At 34.1% G+C, this 25,822-nt stretch overlaps 1 protein-coding gene across 1 annotated transcript; it reads left to right on the top strand.

The window, feature by feature from the left end:
* The first annotated feature begins 817 nt into the window (after window positions 1-817).
* On the top strand, window positions 818-2,090 carry LOC118592495 (C1GALT1-specific chaperone 1-like). Its single transcript, XM_036201523.1, has one exon. It carries the CDS (start codon window positions 887-889, stop codon window positions 1,841-1,843), a length of 957 nt encoding a protein of 318 aa, XP_036057416.1. The 5' UTR covers window positions 818-886; the 3' UTR covers window positions 1,844-2,090.
* Window positions 2,091-25,822: the final 23,732 nt, after the last annotated feature.

Genomic DNA, 25,822 nt, shown 5'->3' with positions numbered 1-25,822 from the left:
ATAGTTACACATGAGCCTAGGTATATCTGTGTTCAATATACTAATATGGAATCAATATATCATAAAAGAGCAGGCTAACCTTCATCAGAAAACTAGGAGCAATGGTGAGAAAACAAAACATTAGCTACAAAATTCACATCCACTCAGTAATCCAAGTGTCTAGAATGTGGAAAAGGTCTTGGGTATGAAAAGCTTATCAATAAAAAGAGAAATAATATAGAAAAGGTATAAAGCAAAATCTCACTATCAAGTGTGCACATGCTCACATACATCTATCGTTTTAGTTGAATATAGAAATGGAATTCTGAATTTGTAGTAAATCTATTGAATCTCTTGCTTCTGTTTTTCAGTCATAGTTTATTTTTTATTCTTGCACAACCTTTTGTGAACAGAATTAAACAGAAAAACAAACAAAAAACATAGTGAAGCTCATGTCGGTGCTCTGAAGACGTGGCTGATGATTATATTCTTTTACCACTGCCCCCACATCATACCTTTGCTAGTCATTTTAGGCAAATAACCAGACTTGTTTCGATTGGACTCCCAACAATTGAGAATCAAGTTTTATTCTGTTTTTAGGTACTTATTGGTAGCTAAACAGAGTAACTATGGTTATTTTCTGGGGTCAAAGAGACCAGGTGGCCAGGTGGTTTTCAAGAGCCCTTTTGGTGTCCTAGTCAGAGAAGGGCTCCTCCGTGGGGGTAGACAGCGAAACTCTTTTGCTCCTTCAGGCTTTCCGTACTTGTAAGTTCCCAGGAGACCAACAGGAGGGTATCACTTGCATCAGTTACTTCCAGGTCAGTAGTGTAAGAGAATACCTTGGATTCGTGCAGAAAGCCATTCGTGACTGTGTTTTCTGCCTCCGAGAAATTTTAGATTAAAAAAGATGCTTTCAGAATGCAGCTCGTTTTTGAAGGGTGTGATGCTAGGAATTACCGTGTTTGCCTTGATCACAGTGCTTGGACACATTAGGCTAGGTCGCAGAAACGGAATGCACCACCATGAGCATCATCACCTGCAAGCTCCTAACAAAGAAGAAATCTTTAAAATGCCAGACGCCCAACGCGTGGAACTCAGTAACAGCTTCCGGGTATACTGTCTGGTTCTTGTCACCCCCAAAGATGTGAGTCTGTGGGCCGCAGTGAAGGAGACTTGGATCAAACACTGTGATGCAGCAGAGTTCTTCAGTTCTGAACGTGTTAAAGTCTTTGAGTCTGTTGCTGTGAATGAGAGCGACACCTGGTTGATGATGAAAATAGCTTACTTATATGCCTTTAATAAATACAAGGACCGATATAATTGGTTCTTTCTCGCATATCCCACTACATTTGCTGTAATCGAAAACTTAAAGTATTTTTTGTTAGGAAAAGATCCATCACAACCTTTCTATCTAGGTCAAACGGAAATTCACGGAGGCCTTGAATATGTGCGTCTTGAGGGAGGAGTTGTTTTAAGTATAGAGTCGATAAAAAGACTCAACCGCCTTCTCATTGTCAGTCAAATGTGTCCGGAAGAGGAAAGACAGATTTGGAAGGCGACAGAAGAAATGCTGCTAGCTCTCTGTCTGAGAAATGCAGGGGTGTTTGCAGAAAATGCTGAAGATGATGACGGAAAGAATTTATTTAACACTAAAACTATTGGGATGTTTATTAAGGAAGCAATTACTGATTACCCAAACGATATAGTGGATGGATGCTGTTCTGACATGGCTGTTACTTTCAGTAGACTGACTCCTGATCAGATGCATGTGATGATGTATGGGGTGTACCGTCTTAGGGCATTTGGACGTATTTTCAGTGATGCTTTGGTTTTTTTCCCCCCAAATGGTTCTGACAACGACTGAAAATATTTTGAGTCAGTATTTGATAACCATAGAAGACATGTTAGCGGCAGTAATAATATAACCAACAGAGTAGCATGCCTCTTTTCTGGTCTAGTCATATTGTGTCACCACACATTGAAGTTCAGTTTATATCCTTAAATGATATGTTATTTTCCCTTAAAGCACTTAGCATATTTTTTACATGTTATAGATAAATGCTTTAATAATTACAACAATGCAAATAAAGAATGCATTTATAAATATATTTATTTGATACATACTAAATTATAAACATTAAAATATATGGTATGCTTTTGTGTATTCACCTTAAAAGTTTCATGTCTTTTTAGTTTTTGGCTTTTTAAAACACGTAAATAAAATTTCAAATGTGTATTTATGACTAATGAAATACTTAAAAATACATTTCTCTAAACTGAGCAGTGGAGGTACATGTTTTAACCCCAGCACTTAGGAAGCAGAGGCAGATGGATCTTTTTGAGTTCAAGCGCAGCCTGGTCTATATAGGGAGTTCCAGGGCTACACATCACAATGAAATCCTATTTCAAAAAAGAAAATAAAATATAACAAACAAACAAACAAAAAACACTCACTGAGACCCTTGTAGTATCCACTGAATAACATTCCAGTTATAAAATGACATATTTAACCCAGCTAACCTATAATTTATGTTTTTTTATTAATATAATGCTTTTGTTGTTGGTGTTTTGGTTGGGTTTTGGTTTTTTGAGACTGGGTTTCTCTGTGTAGTTTTGGTGCCTGTCCTGGATCTCACTCTGTAGACCAGGCTGGCCTCTCGAACTCACAGATATCCACCTGGCTCTGCCTCCCAAGTGCTGGGATTAAAGGCGTGTACCACCACTGCCCAGCAGAATGATGCTTCTTCTTGCCTTATTTCAATCTGAAAGTAGGCATTAACTGTGGATCCTTTAGAACAAACACTAGAAAAGAAAATCACATTATGTAAATTATATCCAAATTTTCACTTAAATATGGATGAAAAATTTGTTAGAAACCATAAAATATGCAATGATATCTCAGTCAGTTTTTTTTAAATGTTCTATGATTTATAAGGTTCTGTAAAGTCTGAAACAGTAATCTGAATTTATATATGCTCATTAATATTTTTCTCCAAATTTTATTTGATTTGATATTTCACATGATCATGTAAGGGAGAAAGAAAACCTATAAGTCTAAAGAACTCAGGTTCAGTAATTTACTAAAAAATATGACTTATCTTTAATTTTAAAGCAAGGCCATGTTTTACAGTGTTAAGCTGTTTGAAACATGCTGATTTAAGAACATACAAAGGGTGGTGTAACATTACAACTTATTTGGTATTAGAGACATTAAAAAATTAAAATTCATAAAAGTTCAATAGAATTGGCTTATGGAACTCATTAATAAAACACAAAAATACTTATTTAGAAAACTTCACATGTAACTGAAATACATAGACATCATCCTTATACTTATTAAGATTGTTCTCAAATTCTAACACAACATGAAAGACACTAGGGAAACCAGAGACCTAGAAAGCACTACTACAGAAAGTTAAAATTGTAATTTTTTTGTTGTTATTTATTCAATTTGTGTTTTAATTTTACACATCATCCATGGGTTCCACTGTCCCACCCCTCCCGCCCCCACCCCCACCTCCCCCCATCCCCTCCCCTCCATTCCCATGTCCTCCAGGGCCAAGTCTCCCCTGGGGATTCAATTCAACCTGGTGGATTCAGTATAGGCAAGTCCAGTACCCTCCTTTCAGACTGAGCAAAGTGTCTCTGTGTAGGCCCAAGGTTACAAACAGCTAGCTCATGCACTAACGACAGGTCCCAGTCCCACAGTCTGGGTGCCTCCCAAACAGTTCAAGCTATTCAATTGTCTCACTTATCCAGAGGGCCTGATCCAGCTGGGGGCTCCACAGCCTTTGGTTCATAATTCATGGGCTTCCATTCGTTTGGCTATTTGTCCCTGTGCTTTTCCAATTTTGGTCTCAACAATTCATGCTCTTACAGTCCCTCCTCTTTCTCGACAATTGGACTCCAATTGAATTCTTTTTAGCTAAACTTTGAAAAACATTCTAGAAGCTAGAATTTTTATGAAATGGAAATTAACTACTCTATCTGACATTATAGAATCAGCTTCTTTGTTGTTCTATTTTGCAAAGAAGAGTGCAAGGAGAGTGGTGAATTTCCAAGTTGCCCTTCATGCCACAATTTGATGTGATTCGTGGAATTCTCCTGGCAGTTGGCACAAATGGATTTTTGTGTTTGGTGTCCCTGTTGGCTTAATTCTCCTAATTGTGCCATAGCCCTTATTGCCCAGTGGTTTTGTTTGTTTGTTTTTTCATATTCCAGTAGCTCTCATACACTTTTCTTCTTTTGTCTAATGCATAAAATTTATTTTTGACACCCCAACTCCAGTCTCATATATTCTGTTTGAGTATCCAGTAATTATTAAACTTTTCATGAATTCTCTTCTTTTATTGCATTTTCCACTAGCCAAAAATACACAATTCATAAACAAATTTGGAGCAATAGGTCTATCAGAATGAATTTTAAAGTTCTCCAGGTACAGATCGGTAGACTGGTAAATTGATTAGTCATCCATCTAAACTGTCATTTTATCTGATATTTATTACTTTTGAAGTCATCATTATTTAGAAACTTCCTGAACATCTTACATATTTTGACTGACATATTCTTAAGCAGAATATAATAAGTTATAAATTGTTTATTAAAGGAAATATATAAGTATTATTGAAGACACGAACCATAAAATTAAGTTACTGAACACAGTGACAGAAATAGTTACAGAAGCATTTTGTAGTGAGATTCCAGTGCTAATTCTTCAATTAATAACTGTAAAATTAGACAGAAATTAAAATGTCTAAGCCTCAGGTTGCAAAATTTCAGACAAGGGAATGTTCCCATCCTGTGTGTCATTGTAATGATCAAGGGGAAAAGGAGATATGAAAATGAAAAGTTAAGTGTCAAAATTCATCATAACATGGTATCACTTTTCTATTACCTTTGCTAGAAACTATCCATCTTTGGATATATTGAAAGATGTAGTGAAATGTAAAAAAAAGAAAACAATATAAATAAAGATTTTTATTTGGTTGGCTCTGAATAAATATCCAAGAAAAAATAAACCAAGTTTTTACTTTATGGTTATCTTACATTTTATATGCATGGAACTTAAGGATTTAAAAAATGTAAAATGGTGTGTATCTACCATAACTGCATCATACAGAACAGTATGTATGATTAGTATAAGCTTTATTCTGGTCCACCAATTCATTCCTTTCTACTTACCCAAGAATGATAATTCAAATCATGGGTATTTTTGGTTTGCAAGCTTTGTTAGATTTTGTTTTTTGTATGATTTATTTATGATTTATATTTATGACAGAATGTGAATGTATTCTATTTAATACATACACCACATTTCACATATTCAACAACTGCCAATATTACAGAATTGTTAGGATAAATATAAACATTTACCTTAAGGTATGTGTTTGAGAGTGTGTATGTGAACCTATATTTTGTTAGTGTACAGGACTATGCTAAGCTTCATAAAAATGAATTTCTCCCATTGGACCTCCATCATTTTGCTCTCCCAAGTGTTAAATAATGACAAGTCTTGCTTCTCCACATGCTCAATGATATTTAATGTGATCGCTGCTTCTTAATCATCCCAGAATGTGTGTGATGGTATTCACTGTTAATTCACTTTTCTTTATAGAATATTGAATGATTTTTAACATGTTTATTTTCAACTGTATTACCTCTTTGCTTAAGAACAAAGATCAAATATCTGTGGCAGGTTGAATCAGCTCCCTAAACAGTTCACATTCTAAAGTACTTACTTCCAGCATCTCACTTTGAAACTTTATCTGGAAATAGGGCAATTGTTATATACTTGAGAGGAGATCATTGGTAAAAATGAACTCTTCCTCTAAACTGGCTGGTGTCTTCATAAAAGGGGGAAATTTAAACACAGGCAAGAAAAGCATTGGGTTAAGCAAAATGGAAGGCAAAAAGAAGGGCAATGCTCCTAGAAGCCAATGATTGATAAAGGTTAATGTGAAGTCAATTAAAAAAAATTTATCTCAGAGCCCCCAGAATGAGACAGATTTCCTAGCACCTTGAATATGGATGTGAGCCCACGGGATTATGAAGAACTAATTTCTATTTTTGAGCCACTGATATTGTGGAATCTGTTATGGCAGCTTTCGCAAATTATAAACTAGTCAAAACTTAGAGTTTGCTTTTGAAAAAGAATTGACTTTCAGTTTTATTGTTGACTTTTGTCAGTTGTTTGTAATCTGGAGATATGAGTCTTTGGTCAGATATCTATTTCCCTGAGTATTTTCTCCCATTCTCTGATTTGCTTTTAAATTAATCACTTAATGTGTAAACAAAAAACAACAAAAACACTTCAAAGAAGCCTAACTTACTGAGTTTAATATACATTACATTTCTTAATATATCTGAAATTCCTATCCCCAAAGACAAGGTTAATTCGATTTTCTCCCATGTTATTCAAGAAGTTTTATAGTTTTGCATAATAAATTTAAGTCTGTGATCTACGTGCATGTGTGTGAGAGAAAACGGAGCTCCAACATACAGCTGTGTTGTTTTCTTCTTTTTCTTCCTCACGCCCTTCCTTCCTTTCAGCCTCCCTTCCTTTCTTGTTTTTCATTTTTTTTCATGGGAGCATCCAGTTGTTCCAATACAAGTTTTTGAAGACCCTCTCCATGGTTTTGCTTTATTTTAAAAAGTAAATTACCGTTATTTTGGTGACCAGTTTCTAAATTCCATATTGCTTCCATTGAACTATGTCACCATTTTTTGCTAATACTACATTAATTCCCAAAGTGTGACTTTACAGCAGAGCTTAATGTTGCTGCTATTCCTCTTATGATGTTTCCCTTCAGTACTGTGGCAATTAATCTAATTTGTTCTTCTGCTCATTCACACTGCTGAACTGGAGTCAGTAGATAGCCATGAACTAATTTGTGGCTATTTTGATTAAAGTTTGTTTGTTTTTTCTTAGTCTGCACAATAAAGACAGAATACCACAGTTCTCACTTAATTAAATAGCTTCAGGCATTAAATTTTGATTTTTAATGAGTTATGAATCTAGTTGAACTGAATGAGTCACAATACTAGCCCATCAGTTTATAGGATAGAATTGAAAATATGCAGAAGAAATTAAATGAAATTTCTCATGTCTACACATTTGTATAATGTACCTTTGCCACACCTCACATACATTTTGCTTGTCACTGAAAACAATAACAATGATATTTAATAAAACTTAAATATTTGATAATATTTAACCATGGAATAATTTAACACATTTCTCTCAAAACTAATCAGGCTTTCTTTTGAGTCATATTCTATTCTCAGTGCAATATTATCATTTAGGTGTTTGTTTTACATGATTCTATATTAACTCTTTTTAACATGTACATAATTTCTTTAATAACTTTTTTATAACATACCAAGAGTAGATTGTAGCATGAATCTTAAAGGTTCTTATTAATAAAATCAAACCTGAGGCTAGTTATTGGGGTGAATGCTGGAAGATCAGAGAAGCAGAACAATCCACAGATTTCTTACCTTGCTAGTTCCTCAGGTGATCCTGTTTCCTCAGGCTGCAAGCTTCTGAGTCCTCCTCCACATGAATCTCTGTTGAACTGTGTTGCTCTAAAGCCTGAATGCTTACCCAGCCAGATGCTTAACTAACTAAATGCTTAACTAACTCTGGTGCCTGGTTTTCAGTCTTATATATCTTTCTACTTTCTGCTTTACTCCCTGGGATTAATGGCTGGGTTTCTGGGATTAAAGGCGTGGGTCACCATGCTTAGCTGTTTCTAAAGGGGCCTTGAACTCAGAGATCTGGCTAGCTCTGCCTCCCAAGTGCTGAGATTAAAGGTGTGCACCACCACAGCCCAACTTCTGCTATGGCTTGCTCTGACCCGTTTTCTAGCCACCATTTCCAGCTTTGTTCTAGTGGCTGTCTGTTCTCTGACTCCAGATAAATTTATTTCAGGGAACACACAATATTTTGGGGAACATAATACCCACCACAGTAGATGAAAAAATCAGTTTTGGATTCCTTCATGCCTGAATAATTTTTCTAACACTGATACACCAAAAATGACTTTAGATTTTTTTTTTTTTTTGAGACAGGGTTTCTCTGTAGCTTTAGAGCCTATCCTGGAAGTCGCTTTGCAGACCAGGCTGGCCTCGAACTCACAGAGATCCATCTGCCTCTCCCTCTGGAGTGCTGGGATTACCAGCATGCACCACCACTGCCTGGTGACTTTAGAGTTTATGTTCCAAACAATTGATACACAAAAATATGTAGTGATGACTCCATGATTTTTTTTTATTTCATTATTCTAGATGAGTCTCATGGTAATCTGAAATGTGACTTATGGAATTAGAACTGGCTATGTTTATTACTCCTACACCCCATCAGTTGAATGCTCAAAACTGTTTTCTACTAATTCATCCTTACTTTCCTTATTGTTTTGTGTGTTTTTGTTCTTTATTTTCTTTCTTTTTTTAAAAAGATTTTATTATTTTGAATTTATGTGTATAAATATTATGTATATATTATAGATATACATATTCTACAAGCACGCCTATGATAATATTATATTTGTGTTGAAATGTGGTGATATTTTATTTGTGCTTTAATAAATAAAGCTTTTCTGGAGATCAAGATGAAAAAGCCAGCCATTTTAAGTAAACAGGAAGTCAGGCAGCAAACGTTCTTAATTACTTAGCAGGCAGAATCTGTGTGTGTTCAAAGCTACACTGGGGAACAGAGCCAAACTTGGCGACACATGTCTTTAATCCTAATACCAACCATAGAGGTCTGGATGTCTGTACAGACAGACAGAAAGTGACAGAGCTATGTAGGAAGAAGTAAGGTAGCTGGGCTAAGATAGCCAATAAAAGGGCAGAACAACAAGGCAATAAAGGTGTGGGTAGACAGGAAATAACTCATATTTAGAAGCTTCAGAGTTGGTAAGGTAAGGTGGGCTGGTGGCTTTCTCTGATCTCTCTAAGGTGTAGTGGGTAGCCATCCCAGCATTGGCCTGGAAGTTCCAACCCCCACTGAGGCTTCGGTAATGGTCACGCCCACAAGGCGGGGCAGAGGAGGAAGCGGAAGACGAAGGATCGGGAAGAGCTCTCTCTCTTGGTTCCCGGACTCTGGACGCTGGAGGTAGACCGAGCAGAGTTCTCCAGAGAACACCGCCGGACTGCGCTATACCCTTGCCAGACCCTGTAACCTACCCCTTCATTTGTAAGTTACCCCACAAAATAAACCTCCCTTTTAACTACGTGGAGTGGCCTTAATAATTTAACCAATACTAAGGCTTTCACCCCTATACTTGGCTCCATGTTTTTTATTTAATAAGACCATTTAGAAATTTGTCTACACATGCCTGGTGCCCATGGCAGCAAGGTGATGCTAGATCCTAATGACCTAGACTTAGAGAAAGCTTTGAGATACCATGTGGGTGCTGTGAACTGAACCTGTGTTTCCTGTAAGAGCAGCAACTGCTCTTAACTGCTAACCATCTTTTTAGCCCTCTCTATAAAGTCTTTTATATTTTTTATCTATTTCATTTTTTTCAACTTTTTCAAATATAAATATTTTCTTACAATTTTGACATTATTTTATTTGTTCATGTTGGCCTCAGTTAATGTTCTATCACTGCAAAGTAATTCCATAACAGAAGCAACTCAAAGGTAAGAGGATTATTCTGGCCCAGAGTTCAAGAACATAGACCATCATGGTAAGGGAGTCTAGGCATCGGGGGCTTAAAACAATTGGCCATAGGACACGCACAATCAGGAACCGACACTGACGAATCATGCTGACTTTCACTTCTCTTTCTCTAGCCATACAGTCAAGGATGCCAAACAGCAAAAGATACTTTTCACAGTGGAGAAGGACTTCCTACATCAAATAACTTAACGTAATCTCCAAAGTATGCCTAGAGGCCTTTGTGTCACACTGATAACCTGTCAAGTATTGCTAAACATCACAATATCTTTCTGGAACTCTTGAACTTTTTACCAATCTTGGTTTCAAGGCTGATGTCTGGCTGCATAGGAGATTTCTCTTAATGTATATATTCCTTTGCAGATTAATGTTAATATTGTGTGTCAGTTTTATTTTGGAATAAAACAACAACAAAACCCCAAATCTCATACTCTAAAAGTTAAATGAGAAACATTTATCTGTAACAGTCCTGGAGGCTGGAAAAGATGAAATTTTTATGTGATTTTATGGAAAGGAAATCAGGAAGCAGATAGCATGACACTAACTGGCACTCTCAGCACAGGAGATGCTAACCCGCGGGGACTGAGAGTTTTAGGACAGCCTGGAATGTGGAGACACCCTCTCAAGTAAAGGCAAACAAAAGAGGAGAGGAAAAGACCAAGGAGAAGGGTGGGGGGGGAGGGTAGATGGTAGAGAGTTAAGGGGCTGAAATGCTGACATTTTCAAAACTGTTAAGTTTTCATTTCTTTTGGGTTGTCAGGTTGTATTCAGTTTATCATGGCTGTCCTAGTATCTCTATCAACTACCTGGGGAAATCCAGCTGCTTTGCTCAATACCTTGCATAGGAATTTTTCTATCGTTGCATCACATTTTCTCATCCCTTGCTTCAACTTTCTGTAAAACACTAGCACAGAATTAAAAAGTTGGCCCAAGGGCTGGAGAGATGGCTTGGAGTTTAAGAGCACTGGCTGTTCTTCTGGAGGTCCTGAGTTCAATTCCCAGCAACCACATGGTGGCTCACAACCATCTGTAATGAGATCTGGTGCCCTCTTCTGTATACATAATAAATAAATCAATCTTAAAAAAAAAGTTGGTCGACTTCTTCACCACTTTACAACAAAGATCATTATTCCTCCAATGCCCAATAAAACGCCATTAGTTTTTATTTGTGTTTTGTCAAAATTCATTCACTATCCATATTTTAACCACCTTTCTGTAAATATTATTTAAATATTCTTGTTTCTTTCTCAATCATCAGCAGAATTGCTCTGAATAAGTCCTTTGCTGCAGTTTTGACATCTTCCTAGTACATACATTTAAAATGTTATCATCTCAACCCATTTCACAATTCAAAAACTACTTCTGCATATTCTCATAATTTTTACCCATATATTCTCATAATATTTATTCATATATATATGTATATATACATATATATGTATATATACATACATATATATATATACATATATACATATATATGTGTATATATATATATATATATATATATATATATATATATATATATATATATATGCCAAAATGAAGGTGTCAATTGCTTTGATTCCTGGACAATTGGTTTTCCTGGTCTGTATTTGGTAGACTTCATCTTGTAACCATAAAAGACACAGAGAAGGAAAGAGTGTGCTTTATTCATTCACTTTCAAGACACCAACTTCTACCCTGTCGTATATATTCTCATAATCTCACGTAAAATCAATTAGTTCATAAAGGTTTCATCTACAAAACCATCACACTGGGGAATAGACCTTCAAGGTATGGATAAGGTTGGAGGGCACAATCATTTGATCCAGAGTAGTACATAACCCCACAGACAGTGAAACTTTTGTTCATAACTATTGTGTATTAGTCATATTCATTTCTGTGAAAATAGAAACTCCCTCTGGAAAAAGGGAGAAAGACTTCTTCTTCCTCGTTGTTTCAAGTACGTCTTTTCACCCATCAGAGGGCCCTAAGGATTGAGCATAAGAAGATAGTGTATATAAGGTGTGATGGAGTAGCACATCTCAGTTTCTGACAGGCAAATAGAAACACACATGTCTTTGGGTGGAATATAAACTGGCAGAGTAATTATCAATTTAGTTTTTTATTTATGTTACTGTTTCATTTCACACTGCTTCCTTTTTTAAAAGTTTGTGCTTCCCCATATTCTTTTCTAATCTTCTCGCTTCCTTTCCTCTCCCCTCCCCACATTCCAAACTTCTTTCATTCTTTTCCTGCCCTTGTTCCTTTTTCCTACTTTGTCTCCATTGTTACCTCTGTTCCTCCTTACCTCCCTTATTATCTATTTCCCTTTTTTGTTTGTTTGTTTTTGACAATGAATTCTTCATCAAGTTACTGGAGTCATTGATGTCAGAGCATGTCCTCTGACAGCCAGAACAAAGCCAAACTTAACCACACATCCTTAATAAAATAAAAGTAAGACAAATTAATAGTGGAAAGAAGAACGATAAGATTTAATCAATGTAGCCTATTTGGACTAGAGACAAAGAGATTCGAAGTCCATCTTCAGTTTCTGACAATAGTTTCAGTTTAAGTAGAGGACAAAAGTCATCTTCAGCTAAGGCATCCTATTGGAGATGTGTTCGGGATAATCTTAGAGCCATCATTATCTGCACACATCTCTCCTGAAAGATGATCTGATAAGTTGTAAATATATCCCAACACAAGGGAAAGACCACTTCTAATTACCCCAGGCTTGAAATAGCTTGGGGATTCCCAACTTCTAGGAGTCACTAATTACACCCTACTATCTGTTAAGCTGGTTATAATATCTTCCAACCAAACTGCTTTAATAGGTTAATTTAGATTTTATGGACAGTATATCAGTATACTTCCTAGATTTGAATTGTACTTCTGTACAGACATGATCATCTAGTCATTAGCCTCCTGAGTAGCTGACACCACAGAGGCACATCTCTATAACTTGTTCCAATACTAATTTTTAACCTACCCAATACTTAGTTCATCTTCATGTAATCCATATATGTTGTGCCTATAAGAATTCATCAGGAAATTTGTCTAGTTTTAGAAACTTGACTATATGCTTTTCTGCCCCTTTCACATGACTTTGTTTATATCTGGTTAGAGTTTAGCATCATGAGCTTTATTGTCATGTTTATGAGAAGACGCTCACTATGATCAATTTGATAGCACCCATTAAATAATTTATATGAAACTCATTTTAATATTTATTATAAATTTTACAAGTGCAAGGTCTTAGGCTTGGCATAGATTATGAACATTTTTAGATGTTGGTCTAAAGGCTTTGCCACAGTTCAGTTAAGGGTACTTTGATTAAACTATAATAAAGTGAAGGACTGATCTAATTTGAAGGAATTTTTTTAGTTCAATTACATATTTTGACAAAAGCACACTTTGAAAGTTAAATGTTAATTTTTCTACTAGCTTTTATTCTATTCCAAGACAGGATATAAAGTTTCTGAAAGAAAGATGAAAGTGAGCTTTACATTCCTAAATAAAATACTTCCTTGAAATAATTATTTTGACTATCACCTTCACTTTCTAGTAATCTTAAGTCTTAATACATGATGCCATCATTTTTTACCAATAGGACACCACAAATGACCTTCAAGCTTCAAATTACCTAGGGGTTTCTGCATTACAATAACATTTCATTCTAAAATTCAAATGTTAATGTAAGTCTATCATGCTCAAAGCTTTGCAATAGCCTCACTGTGACCTCAGTGAGGTCCTCATCTTTCCTTCCTTTGACATCCATGACCCCACCCATTTTACTACATTTTGCCCTCTTCAGTTCCCATTGTTTCTTGCTGCCCTCTGCTATTAAAACATGTTGCTTTGGTATGCAATATTTTGCTTGTTCTTCTTAGAAGCATTTCAATATTCACTGCTTCCTTTACCAGCCTCATTCCCATCATGAGCTTTGCGTCAGGCAAGTCTGTGCAAGGCAAGGGTTTAAATAATAAAGTTTTCCAAGGCTTCATTTAGCTTTTGGTTTGGAAACTAAACTATGTACATACTACACTCCCATCTTGCTAGGTATTGAAATGGCTCTGACACACCCAGAAAAAGAAGAATAAATCTCTGCATAGCTCCAAATGAAATTATAAAAATTCTGCTTGTTTTCTATCCTGTGATTTCAGCTCAGCATCTGGAAATGCAGGTCTTTTGTCATCGCCCATTTCTGTCACCGAAGATAATGGCGATGCTTGGTTAATGGCTCAAGGAAAATAAAATGAAGCCACCACCGAGTTCTCTGTTTTATTTATTCTATTATGATACTTTATAGCATGCAATTTCATTTATGATGCTATTTATCATCAAGTACTATACCAAAAAATGATATGACAGGGTTGGAAATAATGAGAAAGTATAATATTTCAGTTGTTTTAGCTTTGAATTTGAGTTTCAAAAGCATGCTAAGGCATTTGAAGGTGGAATTTATAGGAGATTAATGACACAAACACACTGGAAAGTTCTTAAAAAATGTTCTAAAGTATCTGTAAGCAGGTTGAATAAATAATCACATCATCCTATTCATATTTACCATAGTGAACTGAACTCTATGTAACTAATATTTCATATAATAGTATCTCTGAAAAGTATAACTTTCCTAGTACCCTTTGGCTTTGCATATTTTGAACTAACAGTAGGCTCCCCCACACATTGGATTTAAATTCCAATATCCCTAAAGGTTGTCAGAAACTACTGATACTACCAAATCCTCTATATATTATGGTGTTTACTATGAGAAAAAACGTGTGTGTGTATGGCAATGTTTAGTTTATAAATTACAACTAGTAAGTTTTTAGTAATGGTAACTAATTATAATACAGAACAATTGTAATGGTATAGTGTAACCACTTGTACATGAACATGATCTGTCTCTTGATATTTCAATATTGAACTGGACTTTCGTCTCCTAATATTATAGCTCCACTTTGTCATAGATGCACTGCCTGCATTGATACTGGTGGGAGTTCAAATTTGTACAGCCATTTCGAAATCAATATGGCATATTCTCATAAAATTGGGAATCAATCTACCTCAAGACCCAGCTATAGAACTCTTTGGAATGTAACCAAAGGATGTTCAATCATACCAAAAGGACATTTGTTCAATGATGTTCTACCAGCATTATTCATAAAATCCTGAACATGGTAACAACCTAGATGTCCCTCAACCAAAGAATGGATAAGGATAATGTGGTACATTTATACAATGGAGTATTATTAAGCTTTAAATAAACAATAACCTCATGAAATTTGTAGGCAAATGGATGGAACTAGAACAAAATCATTTGGAGTGAGGTTACCTAGACCCAGAAGACAAACATAGTATGTACTCACTCATAAGTAGGTATTAAGTGTGTAGTACAGGATAACCAACTGACAATCCATAGCCCCAGAGAGGCTAGATAGCACAATGATCCCAAAGAGGGATGAATGGATTTGCTTGAGAAGGGGAAATAGAAAAGATATCCTGGGTAGACTGGAGGCAATGATGGGTGGATAGGGAAATGAGAGCTTGAGGGAGCTGGTTGGGTGGGCTGGGTGCAGGGGGAGGGTTGGCCTGGGACCTAGTGGGAGAGAAACCAAAAAGACATCTTCATAGGGGGCGGAGGTTGTGGTTAAGGAGAAACCTAGTGCCAGGGAAACTCCAAGGAATCCACAAGGATATCCCCAGCTAAGACTCCTAGCAATCATTGAGAAGTTGCCTGAACTGGCCATCTGCTGTAATCAGACTGGTGACTACCCTAATTGTCATCAGAGTGCCTTCATCCAGTAACTGATGGAAGCAGAGACAGAGATCCATAGCCAAGCACTGGGTAGAGCTCTGGGAGTTCTGATGAAGAAAGGGAGGAGGGATTGTATGATTGTATGAGCCAGGATAGTCACGGTCAGGATAGGGGAACCCACAGATACAGCTGACCTGAGCTTGAGGAGATATGTGGACTCTTGACCAACAGTTAGGGAGCCTGCATGGGATCAACCTATATCCTCTGCATGTGTGTGATGTGAGTGACAACTGTGCATCTTGGTCTGTTTGTAATACTCCTGGTGATGAAAGCAGGACCTGTCCCTGGAGTTTAGCTGGTTTTCAGGAACCTGTTATCCATGATGGATTATCTAGCCCAGACTTGATGCAGGGAGAGGAGCTCACTCATTAAACTTGATGTGCCATATTTTGTTCAAGCCCATGGGAAGCCTGCCCCACTCTGCATGGAGATGCAGAGTGTATGGTAAGGGGGATAAATGGGAGATGAGGTGGTGCAGGAGGAGAGGGGGAAGGTGATGCAATTAAAAGGAAAAGAAAACAAGAATAATAAAAAAGACAAGGTTTTGTGAATATAGGAGTTTTTCCATGAATAGACAGTATTTTAACCAGACTGCTCACTACTTCACAATCTACTTCCCATTTTTAATGATGGTGTGACTTTTAACATCTCAGTTTCAACATTTGAATATGAATAAAAAGGATTACTACTTTTAAAAGCTACCAAGAAATCAAACTAGGGATAATTATAACAAACCATATCTTGTTCTCTAGAGGTAAAGCTATCTGTTCTTAGATTTTTCTGTGGCTATGATAAAACACTGACCAAAATAAAAACAAAAACAAAACAAAACCAAGATAAACCACTCAGGAAAGAAATAGTATACTTGGATCACCCTTTTAGGAAGCACCTAATCACAGAGGGAAATCAGGGCACAAACACTAAGAAGAAGTCTGAGGCGGGAACTGAAGAAGAGACCATGAAGGGATGTGACTTACTGACTTGCTCCCTGACTCCTACACCTATAGAGCAAAGGCTCACTTGATGGCTTTGCCCACACTGGGTTGCTCACACTGGGTTGGGTCATCCTACTTCAATTATCAACCAAGAGAGTGCCTCAGAGATATGGTCAGAGGCCAATCTAATCCAGACCTTTTCTTCAATTGAGTTTCCTCCTTCCAAAGTGATCTAGTTGTGCCAAGGTGACAATCAAAACTAACCAGCACGCAATCCTATAACAAAATCCAGGCTGTAAATTGTAGTCAGTGTTCTGAGAATATTGTCTTGTGATAAAACAAGGACAGAAAAACATAATAAATGAATGTTTGTCAGCTCATCTTGCATTTCTCTTGTCACTTTACATCAACTTCCTGGAAGCACTTTGTTTGACCTACTTCAGTTTGGGTTTTGCTGCCTGAGCAGGAGTGACTTCCACACACCATGTATGATTTGGATGTCTTCTCTTTATCCTCCCTAATGCAATAAAGTTGAGAATTCCCGTGAGAGAAAAATAAGTGCTGGTAGATGTTTATTAGCATTTTAATTTAATCTAGTAGGCAATTATATATCTACTGGATACCTGTGTCATGAATTACAAGAATCTATCATACTAGAAGACAAGTGAATTCTTAAACCAGAGATAGGAGTTTATAGGAGAGAAAATTGAGTCATCCTGACATGCAAGTGAAGGACACAGCCCTGAATCACCCTTACACTCCTTCCATGTCCAAGTATATGAGTCTTTGATTCATATGGGCAAATTAGCCCTTAGTTCTAATATGTATTTTCAAAAGTGTCAAAATACATAGACACTAAATTTGCTTAACAAATGCCAAAGCAATAGTGTTTCCTTTTAAAAAATCTTTTTCGTTGTTAGGTTATCCATACTCAGTAGAGATGAATAGTTTTAAAAAAGTAAATATTTTTAAATTTGTTTTTATTTAGAAAAAAAAGCTTTACATTTGAAAAACACATTGATAGCTACTATAACATTCATTTAAAAATTATAGTCAGTGTATATTTTTTTCTGACAGAGCAGCAGCCTAGCTTTTCTGAAGCCCTGAGCTCTCCATCCATAGAAATGTAACACACACACACACACACACACACACACTCACGCTCAAGTTTACCAACCCATTCACATAGACATACAGACATATACACACCATGCACATACAAGTATGCACACACATATACACATACACACAGCTTGATGTTTTTCATGTTAGCTTGTTTTCTTTGTGCTATACGTGTGTTGAGTCAATCTCATTTCAAAATCGGTTCTAGACATTAAGAGAAAAGAAATGTATGGACTCAAATTTTTTCATTTCCTTTCATTCTTAATTCTCTCTAAAACTGTTATCAGGAAGACATGATGGATTTTTATCAAAGACAGTTATTTTTTGTATCTTTTGAGAATATCATGTGATTTTTGTCTATAAGTTCATTTATAAAATTTATTATATTTATTGACTTATGCATGTTGAAACTTTACTATATCTTTAAGGTAAAACCAACCTGATTACAGTGAATGAGCTTTGTAGTTTGTCAATATATTTGGCTTGCAAATAATTTATTAATATTTACTACAGTATTTAAAAGGGATGTTGGCCTATAGTTTTCTTGTAACTTTACCTTTTTTTTTTTAGTATTAGAGTAATATTGGCTTAAGAAAAATAGTTTAGAAGTTCTTTGATTTGTATTTTGTTTTAGCAATTAAATAATTACAAGTAGTAGATCTTCTTTGATAGTAGGGCGGCCTTTACTCTGAAGCTATATGTGTTGGGCTTTTACATTAGATAAAAGGTTTTTTATTAAAATGTCAATATCTGCATTTGTTATGGTTTTATATAAGTTGTTGAACTCTTCTTAGCTTAATTGTGATAGTATTTTTCAATAGACCTACCCAACTGTGATGCCAAAGACTACAGTGATGGAAAACACAGTAAGATATCCTCAAAAGTTTTCAAATTGGACTTCAGATCTACTCAGTTGGAAGAAGTCCATGCCTGTAATTATAAATCTAGCCAACTACATATGACTAAGGTCATGGAGAAACTACTACAACAACTTTCCCAAATATATAAACGCTAACTGCAGTCTCTCTGAAATTTTAGTTTATTTAGTATTTGTATGAGTGTTTTTCTGTGTGTATGTAGGAATATTACGTACATATATAGTGCCCATGGAGGCCAGAAGACGCTGTAGAATTCTGTGAAACTTGAGTTACACTTAGTTATGAGCACCGTTTGGGTGTTAGGAATTGAATCTGTCTCCTCTGGAAGTTGACACAGTGCTTTTTAACCTTTAAGCCATATCACCCATCCTTCTAACTACATTCTTCATACTTACTCTTATGAACTCTCATCCTTTATCAAGCAAACTTCTTTGCACAGCAGACAGAGTCCAATACAGGAAGGTACAACTGATCAAAATACAGGGAACAGCAGACTCCATGGTTCCCAGAGTTACCATGTACAATAAAATCCCTAAACATTAGGCTCAGTGAAATTCTATGAAGAAATGAAAATCAGAATGTAAGTGCCAGTCGGTCATGACATCTGCTGAGGGACAGAGAAGACCCTCCCATGAACTTGCAAACAATCTGATTGTCTAGAATGAGAACAAAGCCGGTTGATAAGACAATGAGGATATGGAGATTCTCACAAGACCACATCACTTGATAAGATCTATAAGTAAACAATAACTTTTAAGAAGGGAGACATAGTCTTCCTCAGTGCTGAGCCCCTTAATTAGTAATTTAAAGTCAATGCTCAGCCCTAAGAACATATACTTAGGAGCAAAAGTAAATGGACTTAGTGAGTTGTATTACCTATTTATTAATAATAATAACTAAAGAGAAAGAGGCCATGCATTTTATAGCTATAACTTTAAATAAACATAGTTAACATATATACGTTATAATACATTACACACACACACACACAGACACACACACACACACATATGTGTATGTGTGCGTTAAGTGAGTAAGGAAAGAAAGGACAATAAAGTAATGGTTATCAGGGAAAAGAAGTAACAGGGGAGATGAAACTGATGCTTGATGGCTATAGAATTTCAATTTGTTGCAGTAAAATCTTGTGCAATAAGACTATATTTAACATAACTGAACTATAAATTGGTTAAAACAATAAATTTAGTGTCACATACATACTTTTGACATAATGAAATAATTTTTAATGACTAAAAAAAGGAAAGTACAATAAAGAGGGAATACTCTAGGGAAGGTGTTACAGCAACACACATGTTGTTCACACATACACAATATGATACACTTTCCAGTGAATTTTCAGCACAGTGATTGTGAACAATCACAAGGAGCAAAAGACCTCACATGTTACCAGTGATAATTGCAGAGATCATTGAAATAAGTATCCAGCAAAAAGAAGGCTACTGCATAAAAATTCCATAATAATATGTAATAGATAATACAGTCTATCAGCAACTTAGATAATGATTCCACAAAGGAAAACTGATCACAATTATAATAATAGTGACATTCATAGTAGTCATTGTTAACAGATATGACATTTAATATTACAAGTTTGAAATAAAGAGTAATAGGCCTTCCTAGTGACATAGTTTCCATATATTGACAAACAAGCATTTTTGACATATATAAATATAAGCACAGAAGAAAGATCTCTAAATATTTTAGAAAACTGTATTACCATGAAAAATATCACATTGCAAAATCAAATGATTGTTTTGTCAGTCAAAATAAAAGAAGTGATTTTAAATCTAATAAATTTTGTACTTAAATTTTCAAACTTTTATTTACAAAATCATATACTGCTATTAGAAAATCATGAACTTGCCTTAATTATATATATCTCTCTCTATGTATTCATTCCTCATGTAAAGCTACTGTTATAATGGTGGGTGACAAGGCAAATATTTTTATTTTTACTATTATTTCATGAGTCCTATATATTAAACAGTCAAAAATGGTATGTTTAATAATTGTGATAATATAATAATGCTTTGACATAATATTTACATGTTATCAACATAATTTTATTGACATATAGCTAATAAATGTTCTTCTGATTAAAATGATTTTCATTATTCACTAAATATGAATCTGAATGGCAAATTAATTTATAAGCAACATGTATTTTTCTTCAGGCCTAAGAATTATGCTATACATTTTAATTTTAATAAAAAAGAGAGCTCCATTAGTTTGTCTAACAGGGACAAAAAGTTTATATCAATAATATTACTTGGGCATTAACTCATGATAAACAATGCATTCAACAATTTTTAGCAAATAGTTTTTAAAGATAATTGGCACTGAGAAGTCACAACCTTTTATTAAATATTTTAAAATTTAAATTTAAACGTTTTATGCCTTGTTAATTAAGAAGTTGCAGCTTGATGATCACTAGGAAATGAATAAATAAATAAATTCACAGTAAGCATTTCCTTTAATTCATTTCACATGGATGCAAATGGCACTCATACATTTAATAAAGTTCTGAGTTCTTGTAAAGGTAATAAAAAAGGGAAAGAACCATTAATCACACTCTTTCACATGAGCTGAAATAAACACCCATCTGACAGAAATTGATCAATAAATATGAAAGAAAATAATATAATAAAATTTAGGATGTGACATTAGCAGAAGCACTGAAAAAATAAAACACCCTCTGTACACAAAGAGGCGAATGAAAATCTTCCAGCCTTGGATGCTTCTTTTAAGGAAGACAGAAAACAGTTTGATAAAATAATTGGAAAGTAACTAGATAACATAAAGTGTAGTGATCCAAAGGAAGGGGTAATATAACAAGAATATGTAGAAGTCTACTCTTTCACTAAAACAGGATCTTTAAAAGTAAATATTTGAAGATCTTATTTTAGTTACAATATTTAATGTGAGTATTTTATTAAATATGGGACCAAGATTTATTCTATAGATACTTAATAGAATAACCGTAAGAAAATAAGAAAACTAGGCATTGTTCTAAATGTCTTATATTGGTATCTGTCCTATAATCTCTACCATTATAACATAAATAATTTTATTGTCAGTGGTATATAGTATTGATATTCCATTTACCTAAGTAGAAACATAAGTGTTTTGAAAGTATTTACCAATATACCAGAATTTTGAAGAGCCTTAACTTTTGTAAGAAAAATATGAATTGAAATATCTCATGTTTATTCTACATTTCCCTTTTTGTAATTACACATTGCAAAAGCACTAAAGTGACAAAATATGCATGTCTTTTCTTCTTATTTGTAATATTATTATTTCATATACTAGCAGAAGATTATGTTTTCAAATCAATGAAGCTTTTTATTCTTGCACTGAATATATAAAAAATTGTTATTCAATTAGTTACTTCTGTTGCTCAAGTCATTTTGAAAAAAAAAGAGACTCACAGTTATGATTTTCTTCCACATTATTTTTGTCTTTCGTACTAAGTTACATGGTAATGCTTAGTGGCTTAGACTTTATTCCACAACTGGCCCTAAAACATAAACCATAAAGTATTAATTAGAAATATCTTTCAATAAAATGGCACAAAAGGAACACATTGATAAATAATGTATCATCACTTTCCGTAGAATTGCTGTTTTCTAAAATATGCCCCAAATTCATGTTTAACTAAGATTAGATTTATTGTCATAAATATACATATGAATGAAACTGAAATTAAAATAAATTATATTAATAATTGAGGACTATGAGATCATGTGACTGCATAGAACATATTGCCATAAAGGGTACATATATGAATATAGAATTTATTTTCATGCAGAAATTACAGAAAAAAGTATTTTATAATATATTCAATGAGAAAACCAATTATTTACACATACATGTCTCACCTCCATTTTATATCCAAATCAATGCAATACTGTAGTCAAAAGTTTTTTCTGGTACCACCCGGCCCCCCCCGTCCCACAGCCACTTATAAATAACCACTCAGCACCTTAATATTATTTACAAACTCTTTGGTCTATGTAATCTATCTTGCTAGCTAACTCTTATATCTTAAATTAACCCATTTCTCCTAATCTATGTTTTGCCATGTATTCTGATGCTTTACTAGTCTGCTAGCTTATTGTTCCTTGAGAGGCAGGCTGGTGTCTCTTTTGACTCCGCCTTTGTCTTTCCTGTGTCTCTTCTTGAATTTTCTGCCTAATTCTAAGCTGCCTTGTCATAGGCCAAAGTATACAGTATTCACAGTATACAGAAAGACATCCCTCAGGATAATACAATAGTAAACAAAGGAGAAGGAAGACAAATAATTGACTTCTTTAAATATGATTTCAAAATCATTTGAACATATTTAGCAATGATGTGATAGATATTTTCTAAAATCTTTTCAACACTATGCATCCTAAATCTGCTTGATAACATGTATTAAGAAGATAGTAATACAGTCCATACTTGCAAAGAAAGTAAAAGTAGAAAAAGAAGATAACTAATGTATGATAAGAAAAATACACACCTAAAATATGCCGATGATCACCAAATACTATAGAAAGCATCCAAATATTAATGAAAGTGAAATAAAATAAAATGAAATTTGATAACTTAGTAGTGTAAGGGTAAACTCAAATTTCAATTATCAAAAAATATTAAGGTCAGGAAAAGAATATTCAGTAATAAAAAGAATTTTTAGAAAGAATACTTTATTATGGGATGAAGATATTTTCAATTTTCTTTACAATATACTAATTGTAGTGTGAATTATATCATGAAAACCTAGAAAATTTATATATTTATAAACATCCTTTATAGTAGAAAATACAAAAATAATTTCCTGATTATTAATTTCCTATTATTCTTTCAATAATGTGAAGTTATCAATGGATAATTAAGCTCACCTTTAAAATCTTTAAATGAAAGGCAACTTTCATAAAAGCAGAAAATACCTTAAAAATGGGCATATAATTTTAACACAGTCATTAACACAAAGTTTTATTCAAATATTTACATCAATATAAATATTTATAAATCAAATTGAATATCAAAATATTTGAATCACCTTCTTTTTGAAATAGACAACAATGAGAGCTATTATATACAAACAAGAAAAATGGAGGCTGGACAACAAAAGAAATATAACTGTGAAAGATCTTGTGAGAATTTCTGCACAGACTTCAGTAGAAAATACAGAGGTATGTTATTAGTTCTTACACTAGATGAAAGGCCTTGGTCACCAAAATAAAAACTGTCTTAATAAGGAATACAAAGTTCAAAATAAAAATATAATACTATGCAATATTTTCACAAGTGAAGAAAGTTCACTAGAAATATTAGGAGACAAAGTGCTATATAATTATTTTCTATATAGGAAATTTTAAGTACTTTAGAAAATATGTTTAAGACAGTCCAAATAAATGTAGGGAAGTATTATGTTCAAGGGTAGTGATATCATAACCAGAAGTACGGGAGTTCAAATTTTATCTACATTTTTGTATAGCTCTGGGAGTCTATCCAGGTTCTTCATTAATCTCAACATAATAATTATACTTTATATATGGAAAGAATGAAAAAAAAAACCCACCACCTATAATGCTAAAGAAATAAGAAAAATTGATGAGTTGCACATATAATATTGTAAAATAAACTACTTACTAAGTAAGGAAAAATGGTATTAATATTTATTATTAAAATACCTGAAAGACATAATTAGTGTCTCTGGTAGCTAACCTAAGCATAAATAAAAACTTCAATAGAACAAACTTCTACATGAAAATAATTGATAATCAATAAATTTAAACATAGTGGAAAAAATCAATTTCAGGACTATTAAATGTTGTAATTTATAGTAACTTTTAAATACTTTAAAAAACAGATTGAAATATATTTTACATATCTGAAGACAAAGTGAGCAATTGCAGCAGTTTTATCCTGTAATAACTATTTCTTGTTTCCATATGTCACTCTAAGTAAAGTGAAAAGACTCCCAAAGCTAAGAGCATATGTGCAGCAATTGTAAAATCAACAGAGATTCACATTCAAACATCCATAAACATCCTCTAGAAATCACTTTTCAAGAATACATAAACAAAAGTAAGTAGTGAAAATTGTGTAGTTTTTCAGTGAGTTCAACATAGTTCTGTAGAAAACTTAGAATAAAAAAATTCTTGGCATCACTTGTAATCAGTAAAATCCAAATTAAGGTCCATAAAATTTGATCCTTAATTAGCCTAGAGACAGAGGAAGTCCTAAATGATTTTAACAGTTGGTGCAGGTGGTAATCAGCAGATACCATTTTACAGAGTGTAACATTTTACAACCTCTTTAGAGAGATACTCACACATATCCCAACAATTCTATGCCTGGGAGAAATCTTCAACAATATTTGTATTTGCATTCAGAAAAGCACTCCAGAAGAATGCTGTGAAATTACAAGCAATTCAAAATAGTGTGAATTTTCCTTGACATAATACCCAAAAGATATTTAAGCAGTCATGTAAAATAGCATAACATTTGTCACAAATAATGCATGCATTTTAAAACAGAGATGAGATAGGTGAGTAGCCTCAGGAAGAACATGATTATGACTCAGTATAACCAAATGCCTACATGTTTTCCTCACGGGCAAGCCAGAAGTCAAATACTTATCTCAGAATGGCCTGCATACATCCTCTTTTCCCACCATTTCCAAGAAACTAAGAACCACATATTTTCAGGCTTTTTTTTTTTTTTCATGAAAATTTACAAAAATTCACATCTTTTGACTTACATTTATTGACTTTCACATTGTTATTCTAACAAGCACTGTTTTAGTACAGAATAAGTTTTTATTGAAAGCAGAATCATGTCCAGAAAATTATATGATATATATGATTTTTAAAATCATTTCCCTATGCCTAATAATCTTATTACCTATATGTTATTATCCCAAACATATCATTTAGATTTGTCTATCATTTTATCAATATTTTCTACAAGTGAAATGACAAAACCTACTTTTCTACTGTTAATCTTTGTCAATCACTTTGAGAAAGTCTTGATATTCCTTGGGCCTTTGCTCTTTGTGTATTTCCTTGAGAAATATCTGTCTTGTAGATGTGAGATATCCTTTCTCTTTTAGTTACTTAGTTTCTTAAAATGGTTCTGCCAAATTCACCAAATTCTAGTGCTTTTTCTTCACCTTTATTTCTTAAACTGACATTGTTACTCAGCTTTGTATGGTTGGTTACCACACAAAATCATCTAAGGATTGACTATGAATTATTAATAGTTATAAATAAAATTGGCCTACATGGATATATAATAGTCCACAAAATACTGAATTTCCCATTTCACATGAAAGTATCAATAAGATCATCTACATGTTAGTGTTTAATGTGTGTTACTACCTGTTTTAGTCAGTGTTCTATTGCTGTGAAGA

Source organism: Onychomys torridus, chromosome 10 (assembly GCF_903995425.1).
Source record: "Onychomys torridus chromosome 10, mOncTor1.1, whole genome shotgun sequence".
NCBI lineage: Eukaryota > Metazoa > Chordata > Mammalia > Rodentia > Cricetidae > Onychomys > Onychomys torridus.
The sequence above is the reverse complement of the archived record's forward strand: the minus strand, read 5'-3'. Positions and strand labels throughout refer to the sequence as shown.

Coding starts and splice junctions, on each gene's coding strand:
- LOC118592495 (XM_036201523.1), top strand. CDS start 887: ATGCTTTCAGAATGCAGCTCGTTTTTGAAGGGTGTGATGCTAGGAATT.